Raw genomic sequence first — 25,234 nt, forward strand, 5'->3', positions numbered from 1 at the left:
ACACCTGCACTTTCAGCCCCGTACACCCACACATCCAGACATGCACACATCCAGACATGCACTTCCAGCCCCGTACATCCACACATGGATGAGGGTTGAATGAACTGTGGGATGTGCAGGAGTGTTGGTTTGGTCTGCGGTTGTGTGTGGTCCCTCCCCATTAGATGTGCCTGTCTTTAACTTGTTATAATGACAAGGGACAGAAGGAACCGGCATCACCACGCAAGAGGAAGGCTCGGACTGGAGTAAAAAAGTCTGTCATTTTACATTTAGGTCTGCTATTTTGTTCTCTGTGGATGCCAAGATTGAGCCAGTCGGTCTTTTAGGCAGATTACATATAATATGATCCGATATGGTTATTTCTTTATGGTCAGACGTCTCTTTCCAAGGGAGTCATATTTTGGATAGTTAGTAACACTATATCTCTGCCACCTACTGTGTCTGCATATTATTTCAAGAAGGTGTCAGTTAATTGAGGTATTTGTTTCCTTCAGGCCCACGGCAACATCCCTGCCCTCCCCCTCCATCTCTTACACCAGCTGGGGGTGTGTTGTAGTGTCAGTATATTTGTTTCTCGGCCTGAACGGCAGGTCCTGACAGTGCTCTCTGTCTCTCTCACACTGAAATACTCAGTGGCAATGTCAAATAAAAGTATTCTCGGTCTTCCAAATGGGTCCCCTAGCACAGTGTTTTTCAACCCTGCTCCTGGAGGCACACTGCCCTGCATGTTTCAAATGATCAGCTCATTATCAAGTCCTTGGGTCCCCTAGCATCAGGGCTTGACTTTCCCTGTAAGGCATGACGCCCACCCACCTTAATGAGTCTAGATATCGCCGCTCTCCAGGAATCCCTCTGGGACGAACCCCCAAAGACCCGTTCTCCAGGAATCCCTCTGGGACGAACCCCCAAAGACCCGTTCTCCACGTCAACGACTTGGGCTTAGAGGCTGGACACTACAGCAGGAAACCCCCTGGTTTTCTCTTAGCTACACGTGATCTCAATCTGCTTTGGGGAGCTGGGTTCCAGTCGGCACATTATCAAGCCTGTTATGTAACTGGAATAACAGGCTTCTGGACGTGACTCATATGGGTCTGTCACAAATCCCTACCTGCTGCTCCACTTGTTTGACTGTAGGGAACAGGGAGCTGTTTGGGACTCTGCCTGGCCAGTCGCAGTATCAGAGAGTTCATCAACTATGTCCACATCTGACCTTTTGGAGTGTAATGGACGGGACATTGAACACAACACAATGCGTCGGTACACTGTTGGCCGAACTCAGGCATGACGACATCGGCCTGGAGGCAGGAAGTTACAATGAGGTCATCTGCCCCTAGGGACTAGTGGTAATGGAGGGAGGGATCTTGGCCCAGTGTTTCCCCTACTCCAAGCCGTCGCTCCCTTTCTCACTGCTCTTGCTCTGCTCTGTGAAAGACTGGGGGGGTCCCAAATGGCCTCCTTCCTCTGTAGTGCCCTAGTAGCCCTCAGGGAAATGGGCACTGTTAGTAATGGACCCTGGGAATGCTTCTCTGACAGAAATGGTCTAGAGGACACGAGTCTGCAGCCCAAATGGCACTCTATTCCCTTACTTGGTGCGCTTCTTTTAAGCAGGGGATTGTTAATGGCTACAGACGCTTCCTCAAACCTACTCGAAAGTGTTTCGGGGTCCATGGCTGTGTTGACATAGTAGTATTCTGGCCGGGCCCTGCCTGGCACCTTGGGCGCTGAGGAAACTCTGGAGGGCATTAACTGTCAACCGTGGTTAACTAAGTGGGCAGAAGGATGTTTGGGAAACACAACCATGGGCAAGGGAGTGTGAACAAACATCATAGCACTGTTGGTCGGTTGAATCTCAGTACCGTTTCCAGTACCAAACAGGGGTGGTTTGTTGCTGCCTAGCACCTGTATATGGGTGGGGCTAACATGGCTGCATCATGTGGTAAGTTGTTGTCTGTTGTTAGTCTGGGGAGAACGGGCTGAGCGCGACAAAGTCACTCCACTCGTATGACTGAAAAACATCTGTCTGACAAACATGCACGGCCATGTTTGAACTTCTGTTGTTTCTAGAGAGCTTAGTGGTTACGGACGTTAACTATCATTTTTCAAGAAAGTTTCTGAAGAATGGGAAAAGGCAAGAACCCGAGACGTTTTCCAGACGCTTTTTAATGTACTTTGGAAGTCTGACAACAATGTGGTTGCTGGATCATACTTTTCCAGGTATTTTGTTCCCAGTATTCATTGTGGTTTTTGCATAACTACCAAAGAAGAATGTTGTCAGTTGGTCACTCGTTATTCATCATGGCAGAGCCCACCACATAGACGGCCGTGCAAAACAAACCTTACTGTGTCAGTTGACGTTGGGTACTCCTTTAATTTACCAAACCAGTTACCTGCAACCACGTCATAGTGAGCAAAGGGCCTGAAGCTAGCTGTCATACTGTGACCAGATGAACACAGTTTTACTGACGGAGGGTCTTGTCCTCACAAGTACAAGTATGTTTCACATTTAATGGATTTTTAAATGCTCTCCATTCTCCCATATTAGACCGTATGGTCTCTCTGACTGACTGACAAGTTGGGAACAGGAGGTTGTACTGAATCTGATGGCCAGGAAGAGGTTGAGGGAGTTGTTAAACCATGGTACCTGAATGTCTGTCAGATGAGGAGTTAAGAGGTACATTATTGAGTTTGCTAGATGAGTCATTTATAAGCCAGGCAGAGAAAGTGGTATTGATCTTTGGGTATGCGTGGTGTCCTTGAGACGAGACATTCCTCTGAAATCAGTCGGGCTTGCCCTGCTGCAGTGTCCAGGAGACTGGCGACAGAAGGCCTGCACACGCTACCTAGCTAAACCAACGATGGGCCCTAGTAAAGAGTTGTAGGGCGTAGGGTTCCATTTGGAACTCGGCCTGACCTATTCAAGTGCATAATGAAGGTTTACTTTAGAGCTCTGGCCATTGTGTCCAGATTCCTGGACTGTGGTTGAGTACCCATCCAGTAGGCTTTGCCCCTCAAACATCTGCTGAATAATGCCTCTCTCTCCATTAGTCTGAGTGCTTCATAGCTGACTCATTGGTTCAAGTGCATTACAGCCCGTCAATATCAAAATCACCTGTCATTCTTCAGGGCCTGTAGGTCCTTGCTGTTTTTTTTCACGGTTGTTGTTTTTTTGTAGTTCTGTAGGACCTAGCCTGGTGATTTATGACAACGGGACCAGTATGTTTTTCCACCATGGTTTCCTGGTCCTACTGCTGGGTTACTGGTAACCCGCGGCGATAGTCTGTGTCAATTGGACATGTCCAGATTAAGAAAGAACATTTAGTCCACGCATCAACTGGTCTGGTGCTCTACAGCCCCCAGAAGCATGATGGGATGCCATGTCCTCTTTTTCCAGGTCCTTGGCTGACAGGGTTCCATGGTGACGTGTTTTGATGGGGGCCTATTTCCTCCAATGTAGAGGAATGCGGGAGCACAACTCTGGTTGAGTAAAGCCTGATCATAACCACCCTAATTATCTGGGTCACTTCTGTCCCACATGGACTGGTGTACTCGGGGGGGTTACTTCTGTCCCACATGGACTGGTGTACTCGGGGGGGGTTACTTCTGTCCCACATGGACTGGTGTACTCGGGGGGGTTACTTCTGTCCCACATGGACTGGTGTACTCGGGGGGGTTACTTCTGTCCCACATGGACTGGTGTACTTGGGGGGGGGGGGGTCACTTCTGTCCCACATGGACTGGTGTACTCGGGGGGTCACTTCTGTCCCACATGGACTGGTGTACTCGGGGGGGTTACTTCTGTCCCACATGGACTGGTGTACTCGGGGGGGTTACTTCTGTCCCACATGGACTGGTGTACTCGGGGGGGTTACTTCTGTCCCACATGGACTGGTGTACTCGGGGGGGGTTACTTCTGTCCCACATGGACTGGTGTACTTGGGGGGGGGGGGGTCACTTCTGTCCCACATGGACTGGTGTACTCGGGGGGTCACTTCTGTCCCACATGGACTGGTGTACTCGGGGGGGTTACTTCTGTCCCACATGGACTGGTGTACTCGGGGGGGTTACTTCTGTCCCACATGGACTGGTGTACTCGGGGGGGTTACTTCTGTCCCACATGGACTGGTGTACTCGGGGGGGGTTACTTCTGTCCCACATGGACTGGTGTACTCGGGGGGGTTGGCAGCACCATGTGCTGAGTTCTGTGCGGTTGCTGGTTGGGTGATGAAGTCTGCAGACGGTGAGTGAAGCGTGCCTGCGTCTGGTGTAACCGATAGAAAGCAGTGCCAAGCCTGTTCGAGGTGGGGAGCCACGACTCATGCTGCTTATTTGTGGTGTTTAGCTGTGCGTGATAGATGTCAGTAGATCTCCCTCGTCCCTCTGTCTGTCAGTTGATGAGGACCGGTTTGGGTGAGATTAGGATGGGGAGGGTGAGTGAAGGATGATGGGAAATATGACAAAACCGTTTATTCTACTCTTAAACTCACACTTTATTTTGAGGGGAAACTTTAGAGTTGTGAGACAGGCACACACCCACACCCACACTCACAGAGCAAAAGACAGACAGAGAGAGACACATGGAAACCTGGATTCATTTCCAGCCAATGTCTCCAGAATAGATTTGATGAGCTGAGAGTATAAGCAAGAAGTAGAATATTTAAACCAGAGATTTACAAAGTATTTTGTTCTGTGGAGCACCAAATCACTATCAGAAGGTTTAGAGGACAGCTTATTCCAAAACAACGGTCAGTCTACAGATGCTTATCCCGGGGTGTAGTTCACTGCTTCACCTTGTGTGGTGTAGGTCTTCCAGGAAGAGCATGTGGACAGCTGAAGGACAGGATAGGGTGGTTAAAAATGGTGCTGGATGTTGGACTGACTTTGGCTAGTAAGCAGCATGTCAGTGGTCAGTGTAGAATGCATTGTCCTCATGTGTCTGCTGGTGAAAAACTGCCTGGTGGAGCGAGCCGAGGGACAAGAATCAGAACAGATTGGCCAGACCTGATTGGGACATCTGTGGGGGAAGGATCAGAACAGATTGGCCAGACCTGATTGGGACATCTGTGGGGGAAGGATCAGAACAGATTGGCCAGACCTGATTGGGACATCTGTGGGGGAAGGATCAGAACAGATTGGCCAGACCTGATTGGGACATCTGTGGGGGAAGGATCAGAACAGATTGGCCAGACCTGATTGGGACATCTGTGGGGGAAGGATCAGAACAGATTGGCCAGACCTGATTGGGACATCTGTGGGGGAAGGATCAGAACAGATTGGCCAGACCTGATTGGGACATCTGTGGGGGAAGGATCAGAACAGATTGGCCAGACCTGATTGGGACATCTGTGGGGGAAGGATCAGAACAGATTGGCCAGACCTGATTGGGACATCTGTGGGGGAAGGATCAGAACAGATTGGCCAGACCTGATTGGGACATCTGTGGGGGAAGGATCAGAACAGATTGGCCAGACCTGATTGGGACATCTGTGGGGGAAGGATCAGAACAGATTGGCCAGACCTGATTGGGACATCTGTGGGGGAAGGATCAGAACAGATTGGCCAGACCTGATTGGGACATCTGTGGGGGAAGGATCAGAACAGATTGGCCAGACCTGATTGGGACATCTGTGGGGGAAGGATCAGAACAGATTGGCCAGACCTGATTGGGACATCTGTGGGAGAAGGATCAGAACAGATTGGCCAGACCTGATTGGGACATCTGTGGGGGAAGGATCAGAACAGACTGGTCACACTTGAGTGCAAAAGAGGTTCCTGATCTTGGACAGACCACGCCTGCATGTCACACTGAAGGCCATTTAATTGGACATCATCAGGATTGGGACAGATTTAGGAACAAAGTGGGTAACCCAACATTATCCTTGCTCATAGATGACTGCAATGAAGGGAGATTTGAAAGGCTTCAAGCCTGAACTGCTGGGAGGAAACAGTTCTGTATAATTACTATAAGTGCAAAACACATTTATTTTATCTGCCTTGAACAGTTCCTGGCCTGTCTCTCATTGGGATTATAAAGTGTTCCAGAGAGGGGTGGAATCTCCTGGGCAGGCTGACGGGAAGATTGTGACAGAAAGGTTTAATTTGACGCTGAGCCAGAGGTCCTTAGGCAATGGGCTGACAGGAGTCCCTACCTGTACCTCGGCATCAAAGCCAAATGCTCCTGAGTCAAGGTGAGTTTGATTCATGAAATGGGTGAATACGATACACAACCCCAGGGCTGTATTTAACCTGCTTTTTGGAGAGCTTATTTCCTATAGATTTGGACTCCACCCCGGTTCTAACTCACCTGAGCTCCTGGAAAGGCCGACCCTTTGCTGGGAGGTTGGGTTTTTGATGTGTGGGAGTGTGTCATGTGACAGGAACAGGAACTAGGTTCTATATGGGTGGGAGCTGTTAACAAACAGCTTTTACATTCTTTACTTGATGACTTTTATGATGTTGCCCATCTAGGCCCTTTTGGCAGAGACTTCTATGAACTTTAGACACCTCTGTTCAAAGAGGTCTGATTTGATGTGGAAGACCAGGTGTGTTGAATTTAGGCTGTTCAGAACCGATCAGTTAAGTCTACTTGGGATTAGGAGCCCTCCAGGAACAGGGAGATGGTTAATCACCAAGTCCTTCATCTGTCGGGGGAGATGGGCAGAGATCCTAACCCTGTTTTACTGCCATGTCCTTATCTGTCAGGGAGATGAGCAGAGATCCTAATCCTGTTTTACTGCCATGTCCTTCATCTGTCGGGGGAGATGGGCAGAGATCCTAACCCTGTTTTACTGCCATGTCCTTCATCTGTCGGGGGAGATGAGCAGAGATCCTAACCCTGTTTTACTGCCATGTCCTTCATCTGTCTGGGGAGATGAGCAGAGATCCTAACCCTGTTTTACTGCCATGTCCTTCATCTGTCGGGGGAGATGGGCAGAGATCCTAACCCTGTTTTTCTGCCATGTCCTTCATCTGTCGGGGGAGATGGGCAGAGATCCTAACCCTGTTTTTCTGCCATGTCCTTCATCTGTCTGGGGAGATGAGCAGAGATCCTAACCCTGTTTTACTGCCATGTCCTTCATCTGTCGGGGGAGATGGGCAGAGATCCTAACCCTGTTTTTCTGCCATGTCCTTCATCTGTCGGGGGAGATGGGCAGAGATCCTAACCCTGTTTTACTGCCATGTCCTTCATCTGTCGGGGGAGATGGGCAGAGATCCTAACCCTGTTTTACTGCCATGTCCTTCATCTGTCTGGGTAGATGAGCAGTTATGAAGAGCTGGTCCAGACTCGAGTGCCACAGATTTCAACCCAAAGTCATAAACACTGAGTTTAGTCTCATATGTCTTCACTCTTCCTCTAGTGTCACCATTTCTTAGTGTGATATTTGGAGCTGTTAAGGAAGAGCGTGAGCCTGATCCTCAGCCGGTCTGGCCCACCTGTTCTGAAACCAGAGGTCAGTCTGGGGAGGAAACAGGCGGTACCCTGACCAGCCTCGATCCCCAGGCCCGCAATGTTCTTCTTCTGGAATGAATTAGTGTTTTGATTGAAGGAAGGCAAGTTATTAACTGTCACCACCAGATAATAACACTGTTCGTATGAAAGCTCCCCTATGGCCTATAGATGGGCAGAGGGAGAGGCCAATCCCAGTGTTCTCTCAGGTTGCTGAGTGAGGGTGTATTAGCCATTTCCAGACATGCCATTGGCCGGGGGGGGGGGGGGGGGTTGGGGGGGGGGGTTCTAGACATCAGTCACATGCCTTAGAGGGCACAACATGACTCCTTCCTCTGCTTTGGCTAATAGCGGTTAAAGCATTAGGCCAGTAAACGAAAGGTCAATGGTTCAAATCCCAAAGGAGGCATTGTTTGAATCTGTCGCTCCCCCTTGAGCAATATATTATTTTATATATAGACAACTGCAGTTAATGTTTTAAATTAATGTTTCACATAATCCTCTTCCCCCACCTTAAACCTCCCTGGACTAGTTAATACTATTCCCCCACCTTAAACCACCCTGGACTAGTTAATACTATTCCCCCACCTTAAACCACCCTGGACTAGTTAATACTATTCCTCCACCTTAAACCACCCTGGACTAGTTAATACTATTCCCCCACATTAAACCACCCTGGACTAGTTAATACTATTCCCCCACCTTAAACCACCCTGGACTAGTTAATACTATTCCCCCACCTTAAACCACCCTGGACTAGTTAATACTATTCCCCCACCTTAAACCACCCTGGACTAGTTAATACTATTCCCCCACCTTAAACCACCCTGGACTAGTTAATACTATTCCCCCACCTTAAACCACCCTGGACTAGTTAATACTATTCCTCCACCTTAAACCACCCTGGACTAGTTAATACTGTTCCCCCACCTTAAACCACCCTGGACTAGTTAATACTATTCCCCCACCTTAAACCACCCTGGACTAGTTAGTTAATACTATCCTCTAATGGAAGAGGAGAAGACAGGTTGTTTTGTTGTTTAAATTCAGTCTTGTAAATGTTAGTAGCTGGTTTCTACAGTGTAACTATAATGTACTGCAGAACATTTTGGGACTGCCAGCTATGCAGAAGGTTTGCCCCCAACCCCCAGTTCTACTGCAGAACAACCCGTTCCAGACCCCACCCCATCCCAGCCCGGTTCTACTGCAGAACAACCCATTCCAGACCCCACCCCAGCGTCAGAACAGCCCGAGAACCCAGCCTGCTCTGTAGTGTTTGATGCTAATGACAGCCCAGCTCATTCTCTATATACTTAACTGCACAGCTCCCCAGCCAGCCCTGGACATGTAAACACCACCCGTCTATATTTCACATGTGGACCACTGAGTTGAAACATCGTGTCTCTGTCTTCTGCTTGGATCTAATGCAACACTGCCATTTAAAGGCATTCACTGGATTTGACTGTTTATGTTCCATGGCATGATGGGAAACTCTTGATGCTTAATTACCCCCCCAGCCCTGTTGGCGTGGTGTGTGCGTTTACATTATACTAATTGCACAGGCTCTCATCTGCATGCACTTCCAGTAGTGGGGTGTACATATTGTATTTCTTATCATCCCCTGGTGTTGCTGGCGCCCGAGTCCGCTGACTAAGCAACAGTTCACACTAAACGTTGGAGGTTCAGGTCACCTGATGTGTCTGACTGTCCCTGTGGCTGACGGGGGTGTTGTTCTGGCTGGCTGACGGGGGTGTTGTTCTGGCTGGCTGACGGGGGGGGTGTTGTTCTGGCTGGCTGACGGGGGGGGTGTTGTTCTGGCTGGCTGACGGGGGGGGTGTTGTTCTGGCTGGCTGACGGGGGGGGTGGGGGGGTGGTGTTCTGGCTGGCTGACGGGGGGGGTGTTGTTCTGGCTGGCTGGCTGACGGGGGGGGGGGTGTTGTTCTGGCTGGCTGACGGGGGGGGGGGTGTTGTTCTGGCTGGCTGGCTGACGGGGGTGGTGGTGTTCTGGCTGGCTGACGGGGGTGGTGGTGTTCTGGCTGGCTGACGGGGGGGTGGTGGTGTTCTGGCTGGCTGGCTGACGGGGGTGGTGGTGTTCTGGCTGGCTGACGGGGGGGGTGGTGGTGTTCTGGCTGGCTGACGGGGGGGGTGGTGGTGTTCTGGCTGGCTGACGGGGGGGGGTGGTGGTGTTCTGGCTGGCTGACGGGGGGGGTGGTGGTGTTCTGGCTGGCTGACGGGGGTGGGGGGGTGTTGGTGTTCTGGCTGGCTGACGGGGGGGGTGGTGGTGTTCTGGCTGGCTGACGGGGGGGGTGGGGGGGTGTTGTTCTGGCTGGCTGACGGGGGGGGGTGGGGGGGTGTTGTTCTGGCTGGCTGACGGGGGGGGTGGTGTTCTGGCTGGCTGACGGGGGGGGTGGTGTTCTGGCTGGCTGACGGGGGGGGTGGTGGTGTTCTGGCTGGCTGACGGGGGGGGGGGGTGGTGGTGTTCTGGCTGGCTGACGGGGGGGGGGGGGTGGTGGTGTTCTGGCTGGCTGACGGGGGGGGTGGTGTTCTGGCTGGCTGACGGGGGGGGTGGTGGTGTTCTGGCTGGCTGACGGGGGGGGTGGTGGTGTTCTGGCTGGCTGACGGGGGGGGTGGTTGTTGCTGATGTCTGGTCATCTCTGGACCTGTGCTGCACTGCAGTGAGGACACGCCTCCTGCAACACAATCTCTGACTCCTGATGTTTCTCTGGCGGTTTTTAGCGCAGTACACACTAACTCTGCAGTTTCTTCACCATGTCTCTGTGCTGTCTATGCCATAAAAATATACTTCATGGGTGTCAGATTGAGTGTTGTTATTGTGGGAGCGCTGTAGATGTTTTAGTAGGTCAAACTTGGACTCTTCATATTAAGTTAAAGCTCTATTGCCTTAATATTTCAGCGTTGCATTCATTGACAGTAGGCTGTTGCATGTGCTTCAGTAAATGAAGGCTGGTACGTGCACTTCTAAACATCAGACCTGTCATTACTCCCTTAAGGTGTTGCCGTAACCAGGGTTACGCGGCCAGCCGGCTTCGATTGATGAGTCAGGATGCAGCCTTCTCACTACAGTTTATTGGTGGACTCGAGCAGTACATGTATAAGGAGTGAAACTACAAAAAGCATAAATGAATAAAAATACATGGTGTATTGCTGCGTATGTGTTCCAATTACAGGATTATGTTTCTTAGTACCTGACAGATACAGATGCTGGCTGCTCCCTAACAGGGCTGCTCCCTAACAGGGCTGCTCCCTAACAGGGCTGCTCCCTAACAGGGCTGCTCCCTAACAGGGCTGCTCCCTAACAGGGCTGCTCCCTAACAGGGCTGCTCCCTAACAGGGCTGCTCCCTAACAGGGCTGCTCCCTAACAGGGCTGCTCCCTAACAGGGCTGCTCCCTAACAGGGCTGCTCCCTAACAGGGCTGCTCGATGCACAAACTTTTTTTCCTCAGATAAAGCAATCTGCACAAAATACCCTCAGGTTCTGCAAGATGTACCTGTGATGTAAGGATTGCTTTTGATTTCTAAAGGAACATCTGAGCATCCAGCAAACCTTCTGAATACAGGGCTCTACTTCCTGGAACGGAGGAAGAACATTCCACTTGCTAATGAAGTTCATTTACTGGCCAGCAGGGGCACGGACAACACATTCAACCTTTATTAAATGTAGGGCAGATTGTGTGATGGTATGAAGTACTGTTATTGGGGTCACATCACCTCCCTCTATCTTTCACTCCTTTTTGCATTCTCCCTTCCTCTTTTCCCCCTTTCCTCTATCCCTCCCTGTCATATCTCTCCATCTTTACTCTTTCACGCACTCTCCCTCTGTCTCTCTTCCATTCTCCCTCCCTCTCTCCTTCGGTTTCTTTACATCCCTTTTCTTCTCCACTTTTCGCTCTAAGTCCACCCTCTTGTGTTTTCTCTGGACCAGTCAGATTGCAGAGAAGGAGAACGTATGTTCTGGATTAATCTGAACATGATTAAAACAGTTGTTAGTTTTTACCAGGAGCCTACCCAATTAGAAACACAATCTGAAACATTTCAGACACGTGAGATAGCCGTTCATTTTTCTGGCCACACATAGTTTAATTGAAATGTTTAGGTCCCTCAACAAAATATCTGTGCTTTTACAAGTGACCTGGGTTCACCCTCAAGCTGTGTCTATGTACAGGCAAAGAATCCATGGATGTTAATTAAGATGTTATGCCAAATGCAAGGCCTCTGTCTTGGTGTTTAAAGGCCAGTGTGTTTGTGTGCTTGTTTAAAGGCCTGGACATGATGTTGCGTGAGTGCATCTTCCTGTGCCTCTTCTGCGGAACACATCTGGTTTTTGAGTTGTTCCTGCTGGTTTCACTTACTCGTTCTGTTTTCTCCTCCTGTCATCTGCTCCATCTGCAACCAGCCTCCACAGGGACAACATCACTGAGCAATTGTTTTTCTCTTTGAAACACAAAGAAGAGAGAGGAAAAAGAGTGGGAGAGTTTGGTAGTAGAGGGCCAAGGAAAGAAAAATGCCATGAAAAAGAGACAATGGATACAGTCTGGATCTAATAAGGTCCCTGGCAAAGTGGGTCCCTTCTGTGTTAGGAGGACAGTGCTGGTCTCTGTACCCCTGGCAGAGTGGGTCCCATCTGTGTTAGGAGGACAGTGCTGGTCTCTGTACCCCTGGCAGAGTGGGTCCCTTCTGTGTTAGGAGGACAGTGCTGGTCTCTGTACCCCTGGCAGAGTGGGTCCCTTCTGTGTTAGGAGGACAGTGCTGGTCTCTTTACCCCTGGCAGAGTGGGTCCCTTCTGTGTTAGGAGGACAGTGCTGGTCTCTGTACCCCTGGCAGAGTGGGTCCCTTCTGTGTTAGGAGGACAGTGCTGGTCTCTGTACCCCTGGCAGAGTGGGTCCCTTCTGTGTTAGGAGGACGGTGCTGGTCTCGGTACTTCTGGCAGAGTGGGTCCCATCTGTGTTAGAAGGACAGTGCTGGTCTCGGTACTTCTGGCAGAGTGGGTCCCTTCTGTGTTAGGAGAGGAGATGGGGCCCCCCTGACTGAGGGTTGTGGTTGACCAGATCAGTTAGATGATTAGGAGACTTATGGTGCTTTTCCACTGCATGGTACCAGCTCAACTCGGCTCGCCTATTTTTCTTTTCCACTGGCCAAAAGTTGGGATATACCTGGTACCAGATACTTTTTTTTTTTTTTGTACATGCTTTGTCGAGGTTCCAACCGAGCTGAGGCAATACCAAAAGTGACTTTAAAACACAAAAGACTTCTGATTGGACAAGAGTGACTCAAGCTGTCCACTGTCAGAGAATGGTTAAGACGAGATCAGCGCCTCTTTCCGCGTCTGTGCCAGGAGTCCTTGCACTGAAATGGGTTAGTTTCAGTGCCAGTGCATAGGACCAGGGGCGAGGCGAGTACAGTCGAGCCAGTACCATGCAGTGGAAAAGCGCCATTAGGTCAGGTTCAATAAGTCAAATGTATTTATAAAGCCTTGTCACAAAGCAGTTGTCACAAAGTGCTTTTACCCAACACCCAGCCTGAGGTTCTTCTGATGCACTGAACTGTGGGTGTAGATCTTCCATGTGCTGCTACTAACATCTGTTTACTTGATGATGGAACTGCCTGGGCCAAGGAGCACCCTGCCCCCCACCCCAGGCCAGGAGGGGCTGATCAACGGACCACGCCACCCAGGCCAGGGGGGGTTTATCAACAGACCATACCACCCAGGCCGGGGGGGGGGTTTATCAACGGACCCCGCCATTCTCTCAACCACCTTCATGAGGTAGTCACAAGGAAGTCACTAAAACCATCAAGCGCTATGATGAAACTGGCTCTCAGTAGGGATGGGCACAGATAGTTGAATACCCAAAATGTATTTAGTATTCGAATACTATATATACTGTGTATTCAATTACCCCCCCCCCCCCATGTATTTTTTTGGTTGAAATAAACAGACTTGAATGTTATTTTTCTAAATACTTTTAAAATTCCAGCTTCCTCCGTACCCGCAGTCGATTTTATGTCACACGAACGGTCATTGAGCCGATGTTACACGAGAACACCCTGTCCTTCGCCCGTTATAGTAGCGCTCGTGTGGTGTCGGTCGTTTTTAAAAACATTCAAATAATATTTGAATAATAACACACACCATTCGGATAGTAAGATATGGTCCAAAGCACATCCCTAGCTCTTATGAAGACCGCCATATGAAAGGATGACCCAGGGTGATCTCTACTTAAGAGAATACGTTGATTTAGAGTCACTAGCCTCAGAAATCGTCAAGTAACTGCACCTCAGACTGCAGCCCAAATAAATGCTTCACAAAGTTCAAGTAACAGACACATCTCAACATCAAAGGAGGCTGACTTCATGGCCGAATTGCTGTAAAGAAACCATTACTGTAGGACTCCAATAAGAAAAGACTTGCTTGGGCCAAGACACACAAGAAATGGATATGAGACTATAGGAAATCTGTTCTTTGGTCCGATGAGTCCAAATTTGAGATTTCTGGTTCCCATCGCTTTTAGATAGAGAGTTGGTGAATGTAATTTTGCATGGTTCCCATCCACCACTGTGCGCTTCCCAATGTGAAGCATGGAGGAGGAGGTGTGATGGTGCTTTGCTGGTGACACTGTCTGTGATTTATTTAGAATTCAGTGAACAGTCAAACAGCATGTCTACATCAGCATTCTGCAGTGATACGCCATCTCCCCTGGGCTGTGGGACTATCATCGGAGTGTGGAACCTTTCGGTGACTGGTTAAATCAATCACTCGTGTTTTATAAAGCCCTTTTTACATCAGCAGGTGTCACTTAGTGGTCATACCTAACCCAACTGGTCCCAGTCTTCCCAATGCCTAAATACTATGACCTCTGACCCCGGAGGTCAGAGATGTGTCATGTTTGCCTCTTCTGTCGTGTCTGTCTGAGCTGTGTGTGTAGTATTTCTACCCGGGCTGTCAGGGGCTTCGCAGCTCGTCCTTATCCCTTTGGGTGGAGTGTTAACAGGTGGAGATGCCAGGATGACATGGGTTGAGCTCCAATTCCCACCCTATTCCCTCCATACATGGTGCATTCGTTTTGACCCTTGTCCCTTCTCAAAAATAGTGTGCTATTATAGGTTTGAGGGAAGTTGTGAAATTTAGTTCTAGTCAGAATTCAGTCGTTTGTTACATTATATTTTTTTTCATTTTGGTCTGCTTGGTTTCAAACTGACCAGTTAAAAATAAATTGGAATGCCAAAACTAAACCATGTGTTCATTGCAGTCATTTGGTTATCAGATAATAATGCCCTAGTTCCGTCCTCCCTCAACCCAGGGTTACACATCTGTCCCAAACTTTATAACTTTTTCTTTGATTTTCCACCAACATGTGAAAGGCAACATGAATGTACAAGTCACTCAAATTTTCTGAGTTCAGAAAAAAGCAGTGTTTTGGTGTGAAAACCTCCTTGGCGACAGGCAGGCTGGAAAGCAGAGTGAGGTCAAATTCTTACTCCTCACGGCAGTATCTGATTGGCTAGCCCTGCCTGACTTGCCTGCCTGGTGTGTAGTGGGCTAGGTGTGTGTACGTGTGGAAGCATGTACGTGTAGGTGGAGATCAGATGGGTCAATATCCAGGACATCACGTGAAGATGTCGATCTCTGGTATAGATTGGATAACAACAATACTACCACTCAGTTGTCTTACATCAGAAGAGACCAACCCGAATGTTATCACTCAAACTCTTTTGAAACAACTACTGTAGCGATGTTCTCCTGCTGAAGCGAGCTACTGTAGCAATGTTTTCTCGCTGAAGCTAGCTACTGCAGTGACGTTCTCCCGCTGAAGCTAGCTACTGCAGTGACGTTATCCCGCGGAAGCTAGCTACTGCAGTGACGTTATCCCGCGGAAGCTAGCTACTGCAGTGACGTTATCCCGCGGAAGCTAGCTACTGCAGTGACATTCTCCCGCGGAAGCTAGCTACTGCAGTGACGTTATCCCGCTGAAGCTAGCTACTGCAGTGACGTTCTCCCGCTGAAGCTAGCTACTGCAGTGACGTTCTCCCGCTGAAGCTAGCTACTGCAGTGACGTTATCCCGCTGAAGCTAGCTACTGCAGTGACGTTATCCCGCTGAAGCTAGCTACTGCAGTGACGTTATCCCGCTGAAGCTAGCTACTGCAGTGACGTTCTCCCGCTGAAGCTAGCTACTGCAGTGACGTTCTCCCGCTGAAGCTAGCTACTGCAGTGACGTTATCCCGCTGAAGCTAGCTACTGCAGTGACGTTCTCCCGCTGAAGCTAGCTACTGCAGTGACGTTCTCCCGCTGAAGCTAGCTACTGTAGCCACCATCCCGTCCCTGTTAATAAAGATGTAATGGTTCAGAACTGAGGCTCCTACTATGTTGTCTTAGTTTCCAATGTCCTGGGACAGCTGGGCTGCAAGGTTTGGTAACAGGTCACCTGGGAAAAGAGGAATCTAACACATCCTGGATATTTCCTGTTGTACTATTTGGTCTGTCCTGTCCTCCCTCGCTTCATCCTATCAGAATAGTTCTGTTCCCTTTCGCTTCTCCATTCTGCTCTTGCCTCCTGCTCGTGTCCATGTCCTGGGTCTGAGCTCAATCTGTTAAACCTTTTTAGAGTTTCAGAGTTTTGTAAGCTATCTGCTAATATCGAAAACTCAGTCTGTGTCCGAAAACCCCCCAGAATACTAGTTCCTCTGCAGTTCACTATTTTTAACCAGTCTTGGTATAGCTGTACAGAATTATAAAGGGAATAGTGTGCCATTTGGGTGGCAAGAATGTTTCTCCTTAAGGAATGTTGTTGTGGTCCCCATGTTTGCTGTGATTGGCTGCTTGTCAGGTTGGTAGTTGTCTCTGGAGCCATGCCTCAACATGGGAGTGTAATGAGTAACAGACCGCTAGGACACAGGGCAGGAGTTCTTTAAAAAAAAAAAAAAAAAAAATTGTTTATTTGTTTTGTGCCCTTTATCCAGACATTAAGTGGGCAGACTGGCAAAAGGGAGAAATGTTTGGAAGGTTGGATGTGAAGGTTTGAACCCTGATCTCAGTTTGTAACCTGTGACCTGTCCTCGCAGCTGTAATGATAACCAGACGCTGCATTGATGTGTTCTACAGCTACTGAAGTTGGGGACTAGAGATGTCAGACAGTTAAATATTGTAACAGTCGAAGAATGAAAATGTCTGCACAAAGATGTCCCACTTCCAGTAAGGGAGGATTGGGAGAAATAGGAAAACAGACTGCATATTTTTAGACAAGCTTGCAACAGGAGCGGTGTGTGTCCCTTATTTGTGAGGTCCAGGTCTAGTACAGTAACCAATGGAAAATAATAACTAGTGAGGGCGTTTTGTCACTTAGGCTACACCTAAGTAGCCTTTTTAGGCTTGGGATCAAGGTTAGGGATATAATGGGGGTTTTGTGATTAAAGTTAGGTTTAGGAGTTAGAAGAGAGGAAATACAAATAAATTGTGATCCCAAATAAAGTCCCAATAAGTATAGTAAAATATTTGTGTGTGTGCGTGGTTGAACAGCAACAGAGTAATGACTGTTTATTTTTTAGCTGGACACTCCTCTCATAACAAAAGCTTTCTGCCTCAGCATTGTTTGGCATTATGACATAACACCATGATGACCATTTGTGTTCAACAACCAATCACAAAGTGACTTCCTGAAAGGGGGCTGTGGAGGAGCCCTTCTGCTGTCTGGAAGGAGGTCTGGGCCTCCTTTAGTGATCTGAACTTCTGTCTGGAAGGAAGTCTGGGCCTCCTGCTGTGATCTCTCCTTGCTCTCCCAACTGAACAGCCCTTTATCATTATGTTTGTGGTTCCTCAACAGCTTCCTCTGCTGGCAACTGACCAGTGTTCCAGTACTGACACAACATATTCCACTATTAACCAGTGTTCCAGTACTGACACAACATATTCCACTACTAACCAATGTTCCAGTACTGACAGAACATTCCACGGTTGACCAGTGTTCCAGTACTGACACAACATATTCCACTATACCCACCTGTGTTTATTGCGGTCAGAAGGCTCCACATCAGAAATGTTTGTGCAGCAATAAACAAGTGAATTTATCACCCCAGTTGACTCAGCATCTATACCAGCAGTAGTCAGACATGCTCTGTAATATTCCATCTACTGTAATGTGTCATATATGTTTTCCTTCTGGGCCAGTCCCGTGTCTTTAGTGCTGCTATACTGTACCTTTTGATGGGAAGGCAGCAACGTCCCAGCCAGGTCCTCCTTAGTCTCAGAGGAAGGAGCCAGGCCCTCCTTAGTCTCAGTAGAAGGAGGCGTCCCAGCCAGGCCCTCCTTAGTCTCAGTGGAAGGAGGCGTCCCAGCCAGGTCCTCCTTAGTCTCAGAGGAAGGAGCCAGGCCCTCCTTAGTTTTAGTGGAAGGAGGCGTCCCAGCCAGGCCCTCCTTAGTCTCAGAGGAAGGAGGCGTCCCAGCCAGGCCCTCCTTAGTCTCAGAGGAAGGAGCCAGGCCCTCCTTAGTTTTAGTGGAAGGAGGCGTCCCAGCCAGGCCCTCCTTAGTCTCAGAGGAAGGAGGCGTCCCAGCCAGGCCCTCCTTAGTCTCAGAGGAAGGAGGCGTCCCAGCCAGGCCCTCCATAGTCTCAGGGGAAGGAGGCGTCCCAGCCAGGCCCTCCATAGTCTCAGGGGAAGGAGGCGTCCCAGCCAGGCCCTCCATAGTCTCAGGGGAAGGAGGCGTCCCAGCCGAACCCTCCATAGTCTCAGTGGAAGGAGGAGTCCCAGCCGAACCCTCCCTAATCCCAGGGGAAGGAGGAGTCCTTACCTAACCCACCCTAATCCTAGGGGAAGGAGGAGTCCCAGCCACCACGAGTTCTAGCCTTGCTCAGCCCAAATGACAGGCCTCCCGACCACCAGGAGCTAATTGTAGCACAGCTCTCCTCTAATCGCTGGCTGGGTGTTTTCTGTGTTCACTCTCTCTAGGGAGAGAGGCTGTCATTAGACAGTGGATCTATATGTGTCGAAGGGGCAATGCAGCCATTATTATACATCTATATGAGGCTGTGGTGCCTCACTATTTATACTGTGGGAAATACTTCCTCGTAATCAGTGACAGAACATAGCAATTAAGTTCAATCATTTTTGTTCCAGATTGGAACAATGAAAAATGTGCAAAAGTCCCTGTGGACTGAATAAACCTCAAAATCAAGTTCATATTTGTGCTTATGAAATCCTGATGTGAGAAAGTTCACCATGTTTGTTGTTGTTTAAAATATACGCTGTTTTTCCATAACCTCGACATTGAGACAGCCCTGCTACACAACCCTTACTCAGCTCACTGTTGTTCTGCTACACAACCCTTACCCAGCTCACTGTTGTTCTGCTACACAACCCTTACCCAGCTCACTGTTGTTCTGCTACACAACCCTTAACCGGCTCACTGTTGTTCTGCTACACAACCCTTACCCAGCTCACTGTTGTTTTGCTACACAACCCCTCTGCTTGTGTCCAGGGAAACACCTTGCATAGGCTCAGCTTCTAAACCTCTTGGCCTGCGCTCTGCAGTCAATGCAACCGTATGATAATTGTTTTAACAAAACAGCAGAGAGGTTCATGGTTCTGGAAGTTCTCCCTCTCCAGTTAGTACCGAGCTAGTAGAAGAGTAGAAGAATGACGCATCCATGAGAGAAACATTCCAGTATGAACTGTACCTCTCTAATAAGACCAACCTGACTATCTGGGGATGGACGAAGTTGACCTGCCCTGAAACCTCCAGCACAAAACTGTTGGAGTACTGAATGGCTTCCCAGAATAGCTGCACTTACCTTATGGAAGTGCTTAGTGATGATTGCTCTTATGTTTTAATGAGGTTGACATACACCAAATGAATGTTATTGAACCCCTAGAGAAAATCTTGATACAACAACAAACGTTCCTTCTGATCCAGAGAATGGTCTTTTGAAAGTTTAATTAGGTCAGCGGTTTTTCATTCCATACTGGTTTTCATTCTCAGGGACTAATGTAGACCTTGGTACCCAGCCTGGTATTATTACTCAGCCCGTCGATGGTTCTGAGCCCGGAAGTGTATCTTATCCGTTGTTACAAGGGCGACGTCTCCTACGTGTCATCCACTCAAGGCCTGTTGGTTTTTCCTGAGCCTGTGTTGTGTCTATTAAAGTGTCAACATTGTCATCCACTGGCCCCTCTCTGATGTAGGAAATCCACCCTGTAAATTCACAGTCTCTGGATTAGGTTATGTCATAGCCAGCATAGAGCGATGTAATCTGTTCTGTCCTAACCGGCACAGAAAGATGTCATCCGTTCTGTCCTAACCGGCACAGAGAGATGTCATCCGTTCTGTCCTAACCGGCACAGAGAGATGTCATCCGTTCTGTCCTAACCGGCACAGAGAGATGTCATCCGTTCTGTCCTAACCGGCACAGAAAGATGTCATCCGTTCTGTCCTAACCGGCACAGAGAGATGTCATCCGTTCTGTCCTAACCGGCACAGAGAGATGTCATCCGTTCGGTCCTAAGCGGCACAGAGAGATGTCATCCGTTCGGTCCTAAGCTGCACAGAGAGATGTCATCCGTTCGGTCCTAAGCTGCACAGAGAGATGTCATCCGTTCGGTCCTAAGCGGCACAGAGAGATGTCATCCGTTCGGTCCTAAGCGGCACAGAGAGATGTCATCCGTTCGGTCCTAAGCGGCACAGAGAGATGTCATCCGTTCGGTCCTAAGCGGCACAGAGAGATGTCATCCGTTCGGTCCTAAGCGGCACAGAGAGATGTCATCCGTTCGGTCCTAACCGGCACAGAGAGGTTCCTGGTAATGTGATAAATGTGTTGTACTATAATGTTCCCTAGTATGTCTCTGTGCCCCAGTCCCAGTGAGTTGGGTGTTGTCCTCTCCACCCTGACGCCTCAATGGGTCAGAGGTCATGCCTGGTCAACCTGGTCTGTTCCGTTCATCCCATAATGGGATCAGAGTGTTACTGTAGACTGGATGTGGGTTTAGTCTTTACACCTACCTCAGATCTCCGCCTGGCCCGGGACCTTGACCAGACCACTGGTTTCCCCCGGGATCCAGACTGGGTCAGAATACAACTACAATAAAGCAATGGAAATGTCGGGAATTTTAAGAGGATTAAAGATTAGTGTGAGCAGAGGCTGAGGTCTCCAGTGTTTATGCAGGATACTATATGACTTTATGTTGCTTCTGGGTGTTATTCTCTGTTAGATCGACATTTGAGCGTTGCTTTGTTTTGGATAATGGGTGGGGCTACTGTCAGTCTCTGACCATGTGACCGTGTTTCAGTCCAGATTCGGTTCAGTTGATTGGTTCTAGCATCTTTCCAGTGTGTTTCTGAGGACAGACCTCTGTGTTTACAGAAGGGAAGCCAGAAACCACAGAGGATGGAGATGATGATTCAGACCCTGTTTCTGGAGCCCAGTCAAAAAGAGGGTTTCTCTAGAAGAGCAACCAACACTTTGCCTTGACGTATGGTGTTGCATGGTCCCTGTGTAATTCAGAGATATGGACTGACATGGTTTTGGCTGCTCTACGTAGCATGTTGACACAAGGTTCTGCAATTCACCACTAGGGGGCACTGCTAGATCATAACTAGAGTTCCCCTAAAGACAAACCATCCCAATCCAAATCCCCACTCCTTTAACACTATAACTAATGGGTTCCTGCAACCCCCTGTAACACTAAGCCAAATCCCCCCGGGTAGCTTTCCAAACCATTTGAAAATAATGTAGCTGGAATGATGAAGCCAGTGACTTTGTTAGGAGACTGAAGTCTGTGCCACTTGCTTCAGGGATGATGTCTATTTTTCTGTTTTAATGTTTAGGGTTCTGTGGCTGTTTAATCTCTGTGAGTCAGTGTAGCTGATGTTGCCCTCTGGGCCTTATCCCATGGGCCTTATCCCATGGGCCTTACCCCAGGGGGTCCGTGGGGCTGTCGTTACTCTCTGGGTCCGTGGGGCTGACGTTGCTCCCTGGGTCCGTGGGGCTGACGTTACCCTGTGTTACAGATGGAGCAGCTGTCTGACGAGGAGCTTGACCACACCGAGGGAGGGGATGAGGAGGACAGTGATAAGGAGGATCAGGATCTGGACAAGATGTTTGGAGCCTGGCTGGGGGAGCTGGACAAACTCACACAGGTCAGACGTCTCACTAAGTAACCCACTCCCCCCAAACACAATGAACTCTCCTTAAAAGGGATTTTAGACATAACTCACTTCAAGTGCTGATTACTAATGTATGAATTTGTGGTAGAGTTAAGTTCCCCTCCATTAGTCTGTTCATGAAATTCCATAACTTCTAGCATTCTTAGTGAATGTAGAAAACGCATCCCTGGAATAATGGCCATCAGGGATTAAGAAAGTAATACAACCTCTAAAACAAAAGACACTTTAAAGCAATAGTTGTTGTTTTAAAAACACTAATGTTTATCGCACCCATGTGGTTTCTGTGCCAGTCTGTAGTAATTACAAACTAAGGCAGAAAATGCTCTGTGTTTCGTTAGCTTGTGCCAGTAATGCACCATAAGTACCTACAGCAGATCTCATTGTTAAACACCACATTCATGGTTACTGCCTTTAAACCCTGCCGACAGTAACATTAACACATTTAATTACCAGGCGGAATTACTTTTCCCCATGATTGTGTCCGTTTGACAAGCAGATTCATGCTCTTTCAATGTTTGCTCAGCTGATATGAGCAACTATACTGTATGCCCATGGTTTGTACATGCTCAGTAGGCCATTCCTTTGCGGTTATCACACAACAGGTAACAACACAAACACTGACACATTTACCAGTAGAAATAGCTTTTTCCAATCAACATTTTATTTTGACCGCAAAGTCATGCTTTCTCAACTGTTCACACAATCCAGTCACTAGTCACTATGAATGACACCACCTTTTGTTCTACCAAATAATCACTAACTAGCAGAATAATTTAACTGTAGGAATCAAATCTCACTGACCTTAATCTCTCAATCTATATTCCCCCAGGGTGAAAAAACCCTTTAACCCAATTAGATTCCCCTGGGTAAAATGCCCCTTTAATCCAATTAACTGACCCTAATCATGATTGATTCCTCCTGTTTTAATTGCCTTAGTATCTGTTTTAACTTATGACTGCCTCAGTTAAATCATTGAGCATTGTTATAATAATCTTTGTAGTGAGTATCATCACCGTGGATGCTATCCTCATGGATCCATCTCCCTTTTGTCTCTTCTCCAGAGTCTAGATGATGGAAAACCAGAAGTGGTCCAGAAGGCCCCCCAGAAAGCCCCCCTCAGACAGGAGACTAACATGGCTAACTTCTGCAACCGCTTCTCCATATACAACATCAACGGTAGGTTGATAATAACTTCTCCGTATTCAACATCGACGGTAGGTTAATCATAACTTCTCCGTATTCAACATCGACGGTAGGTTGATCATAACTTCTCCGTATTCAACATCGACGGTAGGTTAATCATAACTTCTCCGTATTCAACATCGACGGTAGGTTGATAATAACTTCTCCGTATTCAACATCGACGGTAGGTTGATCATAACTTCTCCGTATTCAACATCGACTGTAGGTTGATCATAACTTCTCCGTATTCAACATCGACGGTAGGTTGATCATAACTTCTCCGTATTCAACATCGACGGTAGGTTGATAATAACTTCTCCGTATTCAACATCGACGGTAGGTTGATAATAACTTCTCCGTATTCAACATCGACGGTAGGTTGATCATAACTTCTCCGTATTCAACATCGACGGTAGGTTGATCATAACTTCTCCGTATTCAACATCGACGGTAGGTTGATCATAACTTGTCCTTATTCAACATCGACGGTAGGTTGATCATAACTTGTCCTTATTCAACATCGACGGTAGGTTGATCATAACTTGTCCTTATTCAACATCGACGGTAGGTTGATCATAACTTGTCCTTATTCAACATCGACGGTAGGTTGATCATAACTTGTCCTTATTCAACATCGACGGTAGGTTGATCATAACTTGTCCTTATTCAACATCGACGGTAGGTTGATCATAACTTGTCCTTATTCAACATCGACGGTAGGTTGATCATAACTTGTCCTTATTCAACATCGACGGTAGGTTGATCATAACTTGTCCGTATTCAACATCGACGGTAGGTTGATCATAACTTCTCTGTATTCAACATCAACGGTAGGTGTTCATTACATTGACCCCTGATGGCTGTGTGGTTGTTGCTGCTAATGTTCATGTTTCTGTTTTATTCCAGAGGCTCTGAACCAGGGCGGGGACTCAGTGGACCTGGATGCTCTAATGGCTGACCTGTGTTCCATAGAGCAGGAGCTGAGCACCATCGGAGGAAAGCCACGACCTGGAGACGCCAAGGTCCGGCAGAAACCCCCTGCCGGGCGCAGCAGCAAAGGGCATGGGGGCGGAGCTGGGGCTGGGGGCAGTGGTGGAGGCACCTCCAGCAGCGGGGGCAGCACCTCCAGCAGCACCCGCGCCTCCCCTGCCTCCACGGTGGCCACCCGCCACAGTCGTCCACTTGCCTCCAACCTCTCCCTGGACGACATCACGGCCCAGCTGGAGCAGGCCTCCCTCAGCATGGACGAGGCGGCTAAGCAGAGCTCCCACTCTTCAGTCAGCACCTCCTACTCCTCCTCCACCTTGCGGAGGCCTGTCTCCCACCACCACAGCCACCGGCGGACGGGGTCGGTGGGGACGGTCAGCGAACAGGAGGTGCGCTCCATCGCCCACTCCTCTCGGTCGTCTGTGAACTCTGCGTCGGCCAGCAGCATGGACTCTCTGGACAGTGTGCTCAGGCCCTCAGAGGAGGACGGGGCCACACCCACAGCACTGGGGCCCAACCAGGGCCCCCCAGGAGGCACAGAGGTAGGCTATAGACCGCCCATCTCTGGTCAATACACACTGATAGACGTAGAGATTGACCCCAACTGTCACACCGACACAGCTGACCAACTGTCACACCGACACGGCTGACCAACTGTCACACCGACACGGCTGACCAACTGTCACACCGACACGGCTGACCAACTGTCACACCGACACGGCTGACCTACTGTCACACCGACACGGCTGACCTACTGTCACACCGACACGGCTGACCTACTGTCACACCGACACGGCTGACCAACTGTCTCACCGACACGGCTGACCAACTGTCACACCGACACGGCTGACCAACTGTCACACCGACACGGCTGACCAACTGTCACACCGACACGGCTGACCAACTGTCACACCGACACGGCTGACCAACTGTCACACCGACACGGCTGACCAACTGTCACACCGACACGGCTGACCAACTGTCACACCGACACGGCTGACCAACTGTCACACCGACACGGCTGACCAACTGTCACACCGACACGGCTGACCAACTGTCACTCCGACACGGCTGACCAACTGTCACACCGACAGATGTCTCAAAGGGCCACGATAAACCTCATTAATCTCTGGTAGGGATGTAGGGTTACAATGTGAATTATTTCGGATAAGGTTATTTAGGATAATGTAGTGTATAGGGTTATTTGGGTTAACGTAGGGCATGTGGATGATTAGGGTAATGTATGGTGAATTGATAGTTAGGGTAATTAAGGGTAAATGGATGCCTAGGATAATACAGAGTTGTTAAGGATAATGTAGTGTGTTGATGCTTTGCAGGTTTATTGTAGAGGAGGCCGGTTCCCAGCTCTATGTGGAGCCCAACAGGGTCAGGAAGTGAAGGGCCTGTTTCGTGAGAACGGGGAAGTCAGTATCACCCAGGGTCATTATCCAGAATG

At 48.9% G+C, this 25,234-nt stretch overlaps 1 protein-coding gene across 7 annotated transcripts in view; it reads left to right on the forward strand.

Moving 5' to 3' along the window:
• raph1a (Ras association (RalGDS/AF-6) and pleckstrin homology domains 1a) overlaps positions 1–25,234 on the forward strand; it is an 86,999-nt gene that overhangs the window by 21,186 nt on the left and 40,579 nt on the right. For 6 of the 7 annotated variants that reach the window (XM_034288625.1, XM_034288624.1, XM_034288626.1 and 3 more), the window contains exons 3-5: positions 21,454–21,582; positions 22,671–22,785; positions 23,698–24,320. In XM_034288625.1, the coding sequence (XP_034144516.1) occupies positions 21,454–21,582; positions 22,671–22,785; positions 23,698–24,320 (867 nt within the window). Of the gene's footprint in view, positions 1–5,695; positions 5,856–5,999; positions 6,186–21,453; positions 21,583–22,670; positions 22,786–23,697; positions 24,321–25,234 lie in introns of those variants that run through there. The other variant, XM_034288627.1, reaches the window with a different exon arrangement.

This window comes from Esox lucius, chromosome 20 (assembly GCF_011004845.1).
Source record: "Esox lucius isolate fEsoLuc1 chromosome 20, fEsoLuc1.pri, whole genome shotgun sequence".
Taxonomy (NCBI): domain Eukaryota; kingdom Metazoa; phylum Chordata; class Actinopteri; order Esociformes; family Esocidae; genus Esox; species Esox lucius.